The sequence below is a fragment of the Hyperolius riggenbachi genome, chromosome 1 (genome assembly GCF_040937935.1).
Source record: "Hyperolius riggenbachi isolate aHypRig1 chromosome 1, aHypRig1.pri, whole genome shotgun sequence".
Lineage (NCBI taxonomy): Eukaryota > Metazoa > Chordata > Amphibia > Anura > Hyperoliidae > Hyperolius > Hyperolius riggenbachi.
The window spans coordinates 508026336-508041659 of record NC_090646.1 but is presented as its reverse complement, the minus strand read 5'-3'; the positions used below and the strand labels follow the sequence as shown (position 1 = coordinate 508041659).

Below are 15324 nucleotides of genomic sequence, written 5' to 3'. Positions count from 1 at the left end.
CAGGATTAGCACACATGGGCCTCGATTCACAAAGCGGTGATAACCCAGTTATCACGCCTAAAAGACTTTAGGCGTGATGACCTTTTCACCACTGAGTTATCACCGATTTTTTCTGCTCTTCGCGCGAAGTTACCGCGCGTAAGCGCGTTCGCGCGTACGCGCGTAAGAGCGCGCGCAAAGTCCCATAGGGCTTAATGGGAGCTTCGCGCGAAGCGGCGGGCGTTGCGCGCGCACTTACGCGCGTACGCGCGTACGCGCGTACGCGCGGCAACTTCGCGCGAGTTTCTTCTTATCATGCCTAAAGTGACTTTAGGCGTGATAAGGGCCTTTTCACCATGGTGCTAACACTTTGCACCGCTTTGTGAATCGAGCCCATACTCTTGACTATACACACACCTAGTGATTAGTGCCACAGGCATTGCGGGTCACCCCAGGGGAAGGTGGTGAATGGGGAAGGAGAGGTGGGGGCTACCATACACAATCAAGGGGTAGTGCAAAATTCAATCATTGCTGTGGCAACAGCCAACAGGTAACTTCTAACAAGTATTTTCCAGTCACAGCATGCACCTTATGGGTATTATTATGTTTGTTACAGCTGCAATTTTTAAAGTAACTCTGTAGTGAGAGGGATAGGAAGGCTGCCATATTTATTAATTTGCTTTTAAACAATACTAATGGTTTGAAAGTCTTTCTGATTCTATGCCTCCCCAGCTTTAATCCACTAACCCAGAAAAACAGTATGCACATCAGGTTCTCTGACTACATTTTGACCATGCATGCTCGTTTCGGGTGTGTATTTCAGACACTGAAGTCAGAAAGATCAGCAAGACGGTCAAGGAACTTGCATTGTTTAAAAGAAAACAATAACTGTATATCCATCTCATTAAAGGGTTACTTAAATCCACTCCAATATAGCAGTGCATAGTGGCAATGGCTAAGTGCAAATGGTAGTAATCTATAAATAAAAACATTCAGATTCCATTTTACTCCAGACAGGTAGAAACATTTCGGAAATGCATCCAAAAAAGTTTGCAACATGGCAGCATCCTACATCTAAATCTAGTCTTAGCAGGGGGTGGGGGGAGGTTACTAAATATCAGTTCATTTGACGCTTAATCATAACCTGAAATTGTCTTGTATACCGTATCTATGTACAAACATAGCCCAAGGTCTCAGCTTTCCTAATTGTACAAGACATCTAGGAAGACTGTGACCAATTAGGAACTGTGAAATATGACCAAGTAACAGCAGGAAAACAAACCTAAGAACCAGAAACCTAGAACAGATTTAACAATGTTGCAATGGAACACAGGAAGTAGTATACATGTGCATAAAGTATTGTGAAGGCACCAACTAGAAGACTAAACTAAGATCCCATGTTGTGGACTTTTTTAAATACATGTCTGAATTTGTGGTCTTGTGGGGCCAAACTTGTTTGCTGTTTGAGTGAGTGGGGTAGGTTGCTACTAATTAATTTGTTTTATAGCTTTATTTCTGTTTGTACTTTGCACTACCATATTGGTCAATACCAGTACTGCAACACAGAAATGTAGTTGTCTCTACATTCGGTTGCATTTTCTTATACTTCCTTAGGCAAGGATTATATCATATGCTCCCTATTTTTGGCAGTCGTTGCTGTTTCCACTATATGCGCTTTTTTCGTGGCTTGTTACATACAATACATGACTATTTCTTTTAAACCAGGATTTTCATTACATCGGATGCTTTCTACCCTGTAGAAGTCTATAAAAAGTTTTGTGCATGTATCCATCATTCCAACTTATAGAATAACTATGGGGCAAGATAGTGGTTGGAAAAAGAACACAGCCCTATTAGGACTCCAAACAATGCTTAACTCTTCAACAGTCTTGTAGGGTTCATACGTTTTCATGTAACCTTTCCATATAGTTTCTAAGTTCTTTACAGTCCCCCATGTCTATGTCTTGGCACACCCATTTAATATCGTCCTCATTGTTCACTAATATAGGATTGATGTTGGGGATGCCGTCTTCACAAGGGATGTTACTAAAAGTAGTAAATTTTACACGTTTCCTCTTGGAGGTAGGTGAGGCAGCAGGTTCGCCCCTCTGTTCCTTCAATTCACTGAAGGAAGTCTCTGCCGATCTGTATGTCTGTCCATTTGCAGTTTTGGGAGGGTTTGATGTGAGAAGGTATTTTGCTTCTGTAAGATTAACTCCCCTGTCTATAGCTGTTATGCATTCTTCTGGCTGCAAGGGAAAGGTGACATTATTTTCCAAAATATCTGTTCGATTTGTAAGACCGACCCAGTCGTGTGCATGGGCCATAGTCTCCTGCTCATCTATTGGAACCTGCTTATGCCTGTACTTCAATGCAAAAGTCACACAATTTATGAGGAACACAAGTATGGCCAAACAGAAGACACCCAGTAAAGCATACATTCCAATTTCTAGGTCACTTAGACCTCTCGTATTTTGTACAAGATCATTTTCTTCCATATCTCCATTATTACTTGGTAGATCAACCTGCACAGGGAAGCTGGTGAAATCCATGGGTATGTTGGAAAGCTGGCTGTCATCATCTAAGAGACTATCCCGTTCCCTTTTTTTATTAAGCTGAGCTCTGTCAGTGGTGGCCCTGTTCATTATCTGAACATCTCTTTCCATAGATGGGGTACCAAAATAAGCACCATCAGGTCTCAAGCCTTCTAATGGTGTCTTTTGTCTTCTACCGATGTAGTGGTTTTCAAAACGATCCCTGTAGTGCACATTTCTGCTGTCATTCTTAGTATCCTGCCCAAATTTGACTCTGATGTGACCAATTCCAACCGTGAGGACGCTCTTTCTTTTTGACTTTTGGCAAAGCTCGCTTATCATGAATTCTACCTTCACCAGAGGTCCTTGCCCCTCTGCAACGGCCGAGAAAACGATCCATTTGGATTTGGAATCTTGAGAAACAGTGAAAACCTTTTCATCCAATGACGACACACTTAATGAAAAGTCTTTAGGATCATAGAAATCCAATGGCGTCACGGTACCATCACTGAACTGGATCCAGCAGCTGATCTCTACTTCCTGTATGCAAATAAATTCACAGATTAATACATAAGACTAGGCACACAACACAAAAACAGGTACAATGAAAAAAAGGAGTTTGTGCAAAGTGTATTTTATGCAATATTAAACTGAAAGCTATAAGGTGAAGGGCACCAATTCATTCCTAAGACATAAAAACACTGGCTTAAAATTCTTGGCAATAAAATGTGTTTTCTTTCTCGGTTCTTCTATAAAGACAATGGGTCCCTGGGGCGACATGGATTCAACTTTACCAGAGGAATAATAAAGTGTCTGTCATAAGACATTATTATATGCTGACTTAAATTATCACACTTGCGTATTAAAATGAGAAAGAATTACAGTTTTCTACAATGTATTAATTTAAAGTTTTCTCTGATAGCTCTTCAGAAATGATGAAGTTCCGTATGTAACCTTCAAATAATTATGATGAACATTGCTCCATCTTCTGCTTCTTGTTTAACTCAATTCTTAAAGAGAACCAGTCAGGAAGTAAAGAGCCCAACTATGTTCATATCACTGTTACCGCAGAATATTCAGTTTGGGTGCAGGAAGGCTGAAGCATCTCCTGCAGAGTGTAGACTGGTGGATTTTAAACTGACTGCTGATTACTCAGTTATAGCAGCAGGAATTTGAAATCTGGAGCTCTTACCTAGGTTGTTTTAAAGAGACTGTGAAGCCCCCCAAAAATACTTATTTTTACTTGCCAGTTTTCTTAAGCAATAAGATCATAGCTGAAATGCTGCATTCCCTCAGCAGAACAATGTATTTATACCCCCAAATCCCGAGGTAAAATTCGGGGATCGTTTCCTGGTAGAGGCAGAGCTTTGTGCATTAGCTCTGCCACTGCTGGAGTCAGTCTTCCCGCCTCTTCCCGCCCTCTCAGTCTTCTTTCACTGAGAGGGGCAGGGAGAGGCAGAGATCTGTGGAGATTGACTCCAGCAGCGGCAGAGCTACAGCGCAAAGCTCTGCCTCCCACGGGCAGCAAAATCCATGGCCTGGAAAGTTGTGGAATTTTGCCCCGGTATTTGGGAGGTATAAATACATCATTCTGCCATGAGAATGCAGCACTTCAGCTATGATCTTATTGCTTAAGAAAACTGGCAAGTAAACAGAGATATTTTTTAAGGCTTCAGACTCTCTTTAAGCTACTCTGTGATTTTGCATTATGGAATAAAGCGCTGGCCGCATAAAGCAATAATAATTTTGAGAAAAATCATAGGAATAAAAAATCTCAGTAGCGGATTGAATAAATTCGCATCTTAAGAACATTTTTTTTCTTAATTTCTTCACTCAATCTTTTCTCCCTACCTTATTGTGCGATCTTCTCTAGCACTGACCGCTTACAGCATTATTCATGATTTTTCATTCAATACAGGTGTCAGATCAGTATTGGTTTGTTTGGTGCTGGATTCTAGGTTAGTTTTTTCATATTTTTATCTGGAAATATTAATTCCCTATTAGGTTGTTCTATCATTGCAGGATAAATTATTATTTGTTATCAATATGTGAAATGCCTGTTACTGTGCAAGCTGCATACAGCAATTAAGGATATATATAATATGACATTGATTTTCTCTTGTACCCCGTTGGTGCCTTAATTTTGTGTGTGTGTTTTAATTGCTCTTAATATGTGTTTTTGGATGTCATAAATAAACCCTTTGATCATTTGCAAGCCACCTGGTCGCTTTGGTGTTTGCTATACCTCAATGCAGATGCTCTTTTCTTGTTTATGGAGCATTGCTCATTACTGTCAGACAAGGCTGCAGCTACACATGTTCAGGTGTATGAGTGTATACATTGCTGCTACATATACATAATGGCTGGGGCATACCTGGGAAATATAGCGCCCATGGCAAACACTGAAATTTGCCCCGCACCCCACCAGTACTAAAAGGTAGCTACTTGCCCCCAATAATAGGACAGAGGTTTCCCTCCAGTGTAGGTATCCAGAGGTATCCTCCCCAGTACAGGTAACCAAAGGTCAATGACATCACTTCTGCACAGTAGCATAGCAATAGAGGATCAAGTGACACTCAGGCTATTGGGCTAATCAAAATGCAGGAATATCGTACTTTGAAGGTAATGGACCCGCCGGGCTCTGGGAAGGTTCAGTGGAGCGCTCGTGAAGTATAACAAAGCGCTCTTTAAACTATTTAAGCCAAACGTAATTTAACTGCGTACGCTATGACTGCATAGCGTGCACAGGGAATTATAACGGTCTCTGCTGTCATTAAAGCGCAGCTTAGTGAATCAACCTCTTAGATTGCCCACAGATCTTTTTGTGTCCCCATATTCCTGTGCCACCAACGTCTAATAGGTGTTTAGTAAAAGGCTTTAGCTCAGTGCCAACTTTCTGATTTGCTTGAAATATGCAAATAATTCTAAGTTGATACAAAATTATGCAAATATTACAGGAATAATTCTACAGCAATATTTGACCACCACCAGATAGAGTATCTACGCCCCTGTGTTTACACAAAAGTAAACAAATAATAAACACTTGGTTCTGTTTCTATTTTTAGAACACACTAACTCTGTATCTCCATCTTGTGGCCAAAAAGTAAAAACACATCCAAATACCCTATTTTACACCTTCCCATAGAAAAATGAAATACATTTTCATTATTTTTAAAAAACCCTTGGAGGTCAAGTGCTTAACATGGACCAATTAAATGCTTTCACTGCAAGATTTGATTCGTCCATTTAACAATAGAATTTCATAATAATTATCATAATTGTACAGTATATAATAATATGCAGGAGAACAGAGGCGCCAAAAGGATAAAAGGAAGCTAAATGAGCTTAAAAACCAAATTCTTGGTAAATAGAGGAGGTAGTGGTGGACTTACCTCCTCCAAGTAGACACACAACGACTGTAGTAAACACAGTCAATATATTTTATTTATGAACTCCAAATATGCAACGCGTTTCGCAGGTTTGATCCCGCTTCATCAGGCAATAACAACGGAGCCAGGCCAGAGGTGCCTGGCTCTTCTACTGACCACATATGCTATTGCTCCGTTGTTATTGCCTGATGAAGCGGGATCAAACCTGCGAAACGCGTTGCATATTTGGAGTTCATAAATAAAATATATTGACTGTGTTTACTACAGTCGTTGTGTGTCTACTTGGAGGAGGTAAGTCCACCACTACCTCCTCTATTTACCAAGAATTTGGTTTTTAAGCTCATTTAGCTTCCTTTTATCCTTTTGGCGCCTCTGTTCTCCTGCATAATATTGAGTCCACCCTGGGTGGAGGGTTGAACCCCCTTTTTCTCATCTACAGAGAGCGACTTCTTATTCCTGAGTGGGGTCAGGAAAATCTCCCCACCTGCCTTTACAGTGGTTGCCTAATGGTAACCCTGGTTTGTGAGTATTAATATTTACTCTATCTAGTAACCATTTACCAGTACATATTACACTATTGGGGCTCTTGGTGTTCCTTGTTTTTTCCTTGTTTTTATAGTATATAATAATAATTAGCCTTATTCTCAATCATCTCAAATTTATTTGCACCTCAATGTCATTCCTACTGACTATTGTGGACATTTTTTTAACATCTTTTTATTGATTTTAAACATAGAAAACAAACAGTCAACAAGCAACTGACAGCTCAATGACATAAATAATGCTGAGCCGAAATTTTTGAAATTTGTCGTTTCTATAATTACGGATGCAAATTTTGCCACTACAACACAAATTCGAATTGCCATACAAACCATAATTTGGAATTCCGTAAGCGAAATTTTGGTTTTGTAATTTCGTGTTTCGTCACTAATTGGTGTTTTAACGCGAAACTTAGTAATTTCATGTTTTCTATAGAAACAAAGTTATTTTAGTTATGAAAATTAACGTAATTTCATTTCTAATAGTAATTATGCACATTTAGGTAATGACTAAACTCAGGAAAGTCACTCATTGATTGCAATTACTGATTGCAATTTCTGATAATGCAAAGGCCCCTGCACAGGCTGTCACTTTAAATGTATCAGGAGGCTCTATCTGTAGCCACTTCTAAGACAGGTGCTCTTTGCCATGGTGCACTTAGCGGTCATGTTGAGACACTTGGTTTTGGGCCTTGCAATATCTTATAATGCAAAAGTCCCTGCACATGTTGTTGCTTTAAATGTATCAGGAAGCTTTACCTGCAGCCACTTCTAAGACAGGTGCTCTTGGTCAAGATGTACTTACTGGTCATGCATGCTAAGACACTTGGTTTTGGGCCTTGCAATATCTGTTAATGCAAAGGTACCTGCAAGTGCTGTCGCTTTAAATGCATCAGGAACCGCTGGATTGGAAGCAATTTTGAGAAAGGTCGAATTTGCGTTTTAAACACGAAATTCTGATTTGTTTGTGTTACGGTAAGATCGTAATTACAAAAAAGAACGTAATTATGAAATTACCCATAATTACAACATTTCGTGAAATTCGTGAAATTTCAATTACGGCCATAATCGTAATTTCGCAAATTATGTGAAATTTCACAAAATTGTAATTGGGTCATTACGCTCATCACTAGACATAATGACAGAAACTGGGCATACATTAGGTAGTTAAATTAAACAGATATACAGAGTAATAAATAAACTGTCCACCTTGGTTCTCAGATACAGCTAACCTGATGTAGGTAGCGATTGCCGGTGCTCTTTTTCTGCAGGTCCACCACTCCTGCCAAACACGTACTCCACCAATGTAGAAAAAGGCACTCCACAGGCTTCAAACTTGCGTTTGTTGTTTATTGAGCAAGACACACTACATGTTACGAGTCAACTGACCCTTCCTTCCTCACACTTGAGGAAGGGTCAGTTGACTCGTAACATGTAGTGTGTCTTGCTCAATAAACAACAAACGCAAGTTTGAAGCCTGTGGAGTGCCTTTTTCTACATTGGGAGATATACAGAGTATCCTTATAATCGTATAGTGCAGGCCATAGAAGCATATAGAATTGTATAAACAACCTTAGCACAGAGAAATGTACCACAATATTTGTATTTGCCCTGTATCGGTCAGTAAACCAAAATACAGATAGAATTACCCCATCAGAGGGAATCAATAATATTAGGTGTAACTTCCAAGTTAACGATAGCCAATTCAATATTCTTCAACCAAGGGCCCCAAACTTTAGAATATTTAGAACTCGCACCTCGGGCCAACCAGGTTAGCTGATAAAAAGGAAGAGCAGCATTAACCGGGTGTTTCCAGAGGATCAAAGGAGGCTCAGAGGTTTTTTTTTTTTTTTTTTTACATTCCATGGAGATAGTTTTCTTGGCATAGAAAAACAGTAATCTAACTAAAAGTTTCTTACTATTCCCCAATTGTAAGTCTTCTATTAGCCCTAGTAATCAGGATGCATAACTATTGTGGACTTTGGTACATGCAGATTAGGGCAAGACATTTATTAAACACAATACAAACATAGCTGGCAATGGCGTATAACTTTTTAAAAATATAGCTGGCAGTCTTAAGCAGGCCATACACTGGCCCGATTTGCGCCCGTTTCGACAGCAGATTCGATCACTGGGATCGAATCTGCTGCCAATCGTTCACGCTACACGCCGAATTTCGATCCATTTCGTCCGATCCCGTCGATCGTGCCGTGCGGAAAATAACCGTCGATCGCCCGCGGGTAAAGAGCGCATCGCTAGCGGCGTTCGAGTGCCCGACGACCGACGCAATAGAGCCCGCATACATTACCTGCTCCGCCGGCGCGACTGCAGTCTCCCGGTCACCGCTGCTCTGTCTGCGCTCTGGTCTCCAGGTCCGGCATGCCTCACTTCTTCTAGCCCGGCAGGAAGTTTAAACAGTAGAGCGCCCTCTACTGTTTAAACTTCCTGCCGGGCTAGAAGAAGTGAGGCATGCCGGACCTGGAGACCAGAGCGCAGACAGAGCAGCGGTGACCGGGGGACTGGAGTCGTGCCGGCGGAGCAGGTAATGTATGCGGGCGGGCGGGGGCAGCAGCAGCAGCACCACCACAACAGATTGTGAACGGTTTCAGGCTGAAATCGGTTCACAATCTGTTTGCTGTAAAGGTGGCCATACGATCCCTCTCTGATCAGATTCGATCAGAGAGGGATCTATCTGTTGGTCGAATCTGATGGCCAATCGACCAGTGTATGGCCACCTTTAGGGTTAACATAGGTAGTTAAATTTCAAGGACTGAATACCTGTTTTGCAGAATTGAAGTGCTCATGTGCTGTAGTGGTTGCATAGATTGCTCTGTTGCTTCCAGTGCTGAGCTGAAGAGATAGCGACAATCCCGTCACTACTTGAATGCCTAAATCCGTGACAGTCACCTTTTCATCCACAACCACTACTGTCTTCTCAGCTAGGATGGCATCGGAAAGAGGGGACAGTATCTAAGAAAAAGCACAGAGTTTAAGGAGATTTCTACTTTCATATCAAAGCAGCTTTAGTAAGTATGAAGGTAGCTTGTTACAGCACACTATATTGTTATTATTGTTGTTATCGTTATGCATTTAAGTAGTAACTGAGCATTTTTAGTAGTGCTTTTACAGAGTGTGTTGAATAATTCTTATCAATGGACCTCAGATAGTCTCACAGTCTACTCCCCCTACTACAGTTTAGGCATGTTTTGAGACTTTGGTAGGTAACCAGAGTGCTCATCGAAAGCCCATACAAATGCAGGAGAATATACAAACTAGAATATAGTGCTACAAACTATCCTACTCTGCTCCTTTTCCTAACACTAATCGCAAATTCTCAGGCGGCCTTTGCACTAATTTTATTAGCTGATATAAAGGTTAATACTAACCTATGATAATTAATGACCTAAAACTGATTTAGAGTATAAATTCTGCATAATACTGAATATTAATATTACACTGACCCTTCTTTAACAGTAACCGAACTATGGTCTGTATTCATGTAATGTTGGTAAACACATGGCAGTTTCACCATTACTTCTGACAGTTACATAGCTTGTGCTGCACAATTAGTGCAACCCAGGTAATGCATGTAACACAAGTAGCGTCAGGACTGCCATTAGAAATGTTTGGGCCCCATACTGGGCACACCTACTGGGCCCCCCTATCTCGCCTCCGCCCCCACAGAATCACAATCTCTGCAGGCTTGAACACACTAAAGTCTGTATGTCCACTTTTTACACGCTACCCATCCAGCAGTCCCCCCTGTGATACCCATGCATCGGGTAATGCATGTTACGCCCTGAGTAGAGTAACATGCATTACCCGATCAACACATGCTTTACCCAGGTAACACAGTTAACACCAATTGCACAATGCATGCTGTACACCCATTGGAAGTACCAGTAAAATTGCTGTGTGCTGCTTGCACTTGGCAATTTTACTGACACTGTGTGAGTACACTCCCATAGCCCTATCTTATATCTATGCTAACTGTATTCTTACCCTTCAACTGACCTGCCCCTAAAACTTAACTCACTTTAATACTGCCCCGACCCCAACCCAAGACTCCCCCCCCCCCTCCTCCCCATGTACTGTTGCTAAGTACATTTCCAAGGTAATCCAGTACTAAAATGAACTGCTCTAAACCTATGATTTTACTATTTCTGTATTTCTCTCCGTAACTTCCAAGGCTGAGTGCAGGGGCTTTTGAAGTGACTGCGCTGGACAGGTTACAGCGCGAGTTGTCACAGGCTTGGCAGTTACAGAAGCCAGGCGGGAGACGGGAAAAGGACTAAACTATCTGTTATTTAGTTTACCTGTCAAGGCCTCCCTTATGCTGACTTTCTAGTTGAAGAAGTCCATCAGCATTTAGTGCAGAGGCTGATGTTACAGGCTATAGTGATATGTCAATATTTAATAAAGGTACTTGCTAAAAAATGAAAATAATTACTCTGAAGCTTCTATATTATTGATGTAACTAATATGGGGATGCTTAAAAATGAAATGTTTTGCAGTAGTGGTCCTTTAAAGGACAACTGAAGCAGGAGGGATAAGGAGGCTGACATATTTATTTCCTTTTAAACATTACTAGATGCCTGGCTAACCTGCTGAACCTTGGCCTCCAAAACTTTGAACCATAGACCCGGAACAAGCATTCAGCAGATCAGGTGTTTCTGACATTGTCAGATCTGACAAGATTATCTGCATGCTTGTTTCTGGTGTGATTCAGACACTACTGCAGCCAAATAGATCAGCAACATAGCCAGGCAATTAGTATTGTTTAAAAGGAAATAAATATAACGGCCTCTATATTCTTCTCACTTCAGTTGTCCTTTAAGTTGGTATGCATATTGGTATGACATTTATAAGTGTGGGATCATGATTGCATCTATGCCTTACCTGTAATGTGGTCATACCAGCTTCTTGACCAATCAAAAGCTGGCCTTGGAGTCTGAGAACTTTTGGATCATCCATTTGAATAAATTCAGTAATCAGATCAGTGATGTCCACCTGCCAGTCAGACCCAAGAAGGTAATTAAGTTGTCCAGCAATGTTGGGGGATTCTGCTATGAATTGGGTGAGGACTCGCAGTAAAGCATGTTGATACTGTAATGTACAACCTCTGCCCTTTTTGTCATCGTCATCATCATCTTCACTGTCCCTAGCAGGCCTGAAAGAGAAGAAAAACATAAAATAAACTACATTTACACAAATTCCTATTCCTTAGAACACCTATGATAATATGAAGTACGAGTGGCTCTTCACCTTTTTCAAGTCATAACATGACAACAATAAAACAAGTGTTTGTAGCTCTGTAGCACCACTAAGCCTTAAAGACTTAAAAGCAACATTGCTTTGCTGAACTGTAATGCTGGTCATGTTTCCATTAAAAACCATGTGGTGGCAGATACCTGTATGTGTGTGGGCAGGGTTTATTGGCGTAGTTAACATTGCCCATGACAATTCTCTCAGCTTGCTGCCACATACAGTAGATTGATGTCCCGAACGCTGGAAAGTTTAATTTCAGGATTTCCTGTCTTCCCTCAGAAAACTGCCATCTGCTAAGGCACATGTGGCCATTTTCAACTAGTGAACTGCACTGAGCTGGTCACCTCTTCCCTCTGCTACTTAGGCCAGGGTCACACTTATTTGAATTGCATGCAAAAACGCACATAATAATAGTCTGTGGACCGCACAAAAAACGGATTGGTGTGGGTTTTTAAATGCGTTTTAGATATGTTTTTAAATTGCTCAACAAGGTCATTCTTTCTGTGTACTATATGCATTGCGTTCTGTATGCAAAGCTTTTTTTTTTTTTCTTTAAATGTGTTTTGCATGCGTTTTTGCACAAATAAGGTAAAAACTAGTTTGAAAATGATTTTTTATATGTTAAATATGAATATTGATTAAAAAATGCAAACACATGAAACACACATAAAAAACGCACATGGAAAAACGCAAACTCAGGAGAAAATTCAAAAACCGCCCATAGCAGAAAACTGATGTTTTTTGAATGGACAAGTGTGACCCTGGCCTTAGAGATAAAAGGCAGAGACACACGTATGCATTGATTTTTAGACTACAGGAATACATATTATGTGCATTACACAAAGACCTCAGACACTGCATAGACTCCACTGTCTGATGCTCCCACTTCTGCACTGTGCAGTGGTGCATTCTGGGAACCGAGAACAGTTTTGCAAAATCAGTCAGCCAGGTAATGCAATATGAATAATGCATAAATGTGAAAAGAACTATGATATAATCCATACAATATGCATTAAAAAAGACACAAGTCGAAACTAGATCTTTAATTTACCAAATGATGTTTGATTAAACAGATGGCAGAAATTTTCAGTTAAATTGAATAGTGAAAAGCTGTCATAACTTGATTGTTCTTCATTTTGGACTAGTGTGGTTTACAGCTTTTAATCAATACAATCATACCTCAGATTATTCACTTACTACAGGACAGTCAGATTTATAATTGTTTGTCCAGCATAAAAGGATCAGTCTGCTATGTTTTGTATGTGTAGTCTAGCAGTGAGATATAACTGTCACAGCTGGCAGATGAAATCTTACCGGCCTGGAATCATATTCCTCCTGTTGTAGCAGGATTATTGTCATTCTTACAAGCACATGCATTTCAGAGGTATATCACTACATTAGGGATGGCGTAAGCAGTGCTTTTATCTGGACAGCTGATAAAGATGCCGTTAAAGAGAACTCATTCATGTAAGATCAACTACTTCTAAATCTAGAATATGCCTGTGGGTTGTGAACCTGAACTGAGAAAAAGTATTTAAAGTAAACACATGATTTACCTGCAAATGAATATTACACACTTACCTTGCAAGAAGTTGTGAATCAGGATGATACCATATACTCTACTGCTACTTCTACTACTCTACTGCTACTGATACTTACCTGGCCATCAGATCCTCTCAGGAGCTCACCATTTTCTTTACAATGATTTCTTCCAATTCTGACAAAACCTTGTCAGTAATTACTAGCAAGTAGCAAAACAAAGGCTTTTTTCATCTTTTCATGTTTTATGTGAAGAAAATGGCATTTACAGAGAACAGTTTTCACTGTGGACATTACTATGGAAGACTGTGTCCAGTACATCCAACATAGAGAAACAATCTTCACTGGCTCTAATACTGTGAGTAAAATATGTTCAGAATGATAGAAAGCAAAAATATAGCTGCAAATGTGTGTAAATAATCATCAGCTGCAGCTCTGTCTGTGTGATCCTGTGTGTCTCACTCTCTGCCTTTCAGGGCCCGTTTCCACTATAGCGTTGCGGAATCGCCGGCAAATCACAGCAGGCAAAATCGCATGCGGGTGCGATTCCGCATGCGTTTTTTGCCGCGATTTCGCATGCGATTTCGCATAGGTGAGGGTATATGCGATTTTAACCATGTCACTGCCTGTGTGAATTTACATTGGTACCTATGCGAATTCGCATGCGAATTCGCGGCAAAAAATGCATGGGGAAAACGCATGCGATTTCCCTATTAAATACATTGTGTGCGATTCGCCTGCATTCCACATGCAGGCGAATTCTGCAGGGTGTTCCGTGCAGATTTTCTCTGCACAATAAAACGCTCCCGCAGACGCATAAGTGGAAACAGGCCCATTCACTTATATTGTCTATGCGAATCCGCATACGCAAGACGCATGCGGATTCGCGATAGTGGAAACGGGGCCTCAGTGTAAAGCAACCAAGTAAGGAAAAAAGTCTTTCTTTGCAGATCAAATCCCTCAGCTGTTCTCATATGATCTGTGATAAAGTAGACACAGGGCAGAAACAAACAGTAAATTATTTCTCTGTGAATAGTGACAGAGAAAAGTAACCTAGCTACATGGTTCAGCTCTGCCTCCCCCTCCCCAATGCCAACACAAATTGTTATAAACAGCTGGCAAAAAAGGCATTTTTTTTCCCACACAGGCTGTTTTTCCACACAGGCTGTGCTGAGAGACCTCTAAATTTAAAATTTCTATTATTAGTTGTATAATCATAGCTAGTGACCTAAGCCCGTTTGAAAAGGGGCTCTAGGTCTCTTATTACCGCTCCCCCCGGTCACGCGTGCTCCCGCCTGCCGTGCACACGCATGCACCCGGCGGTCACGCACGCTCACGCCTGCCGCGCACGCACCTGCCGGTCACGCGCGCTCCCGCTTACCACGCGCACACCTCTTGGTCACGCGCCCCCGCCGCGTGCGTGCCCACCTGCTAGTTGTATGCTCCTCGACTGCCCGCCTGTCTGCCCTGCGTCCTGTCCTAACGGCTTTCATTGCTTGACATGCGCAGTAGCGAAAAAGCACTGACACACGGACAGGACGCAGGGACACTTGTGTATAATTAGGTAGGATGCATACACATCTAACTGATATTGCAGTAAGCCATTCTGTGCCTGTCTGGCAGTAAGGCTGCATATTAGGCATATCTCTGGTTGCTTTAACAAACAGGGCTCTACTGACTCAGCCATAGCAAGCCTTTATATTCAGTCTGACTGTACATCCTCCTCCTCCCCGCCTGAAAGTTGCCTGGCCTAGGAAATCATGTGCAGCCCAGGCTATGACATAACTAGGGTGATAAGAGAGGTATGATTGACACCTGAGGGGTATTGCATAGCTGTTGCCGTGCATAAGAACCAAGATTGTGAGGAGAACTCAAAAAGGCACCATAATAACATATAGTAGAATGTAAAATATTATTCAGGATATCAAATTTTATGTTAACTACACGGGTTTCAGCATCAGAAACATTCCCTGCATTTATATATTGGTAAGTAACCTTGCCTTTCCAGTGATGCTTAGCCTAGGCTATGTTTGTCACACAGCCTTCTGTCTCACAGCATTCTAAGAGACCATGGGC

At 41.2% G+C, this 15324-nt stretch overlaps 1 protein-coding gene across 4 annotated transcripts in view; it reads right to left on the bottom strand.

The window, feature by feature from the left end:
* Positions 1–363: 363 nt before the first annotated feature.
* Positions 364–15324, bottom strand: part of LOC137524139 (transmembrane protein 132D-like) — a 1100471-nt gene continuing 1085510 nt past the window's right edge. For all 4 annotated transcript variants that reach the window (XM_068243700.1, XM_068243709.1, XM_068243717.1 and 1 more), the window contains 3 exons: positions 11341–11611; positions 9220–9411; positions 364–3053 (listed from right to left, as the gene is read on the bottom strand). In XM_068243700.1, the coding sequence (XP_068099801.1) occupies positions 1878–3053; positions 9220–9411; positions 11341–11611 (1639 nt within the window). In that variant the 3' untranslated portion in view covers positions 364–1877. The remainder of the gene's footprint in view (positions 3054–9219; positions 9412–11340; positions 11612–15324) is intronic.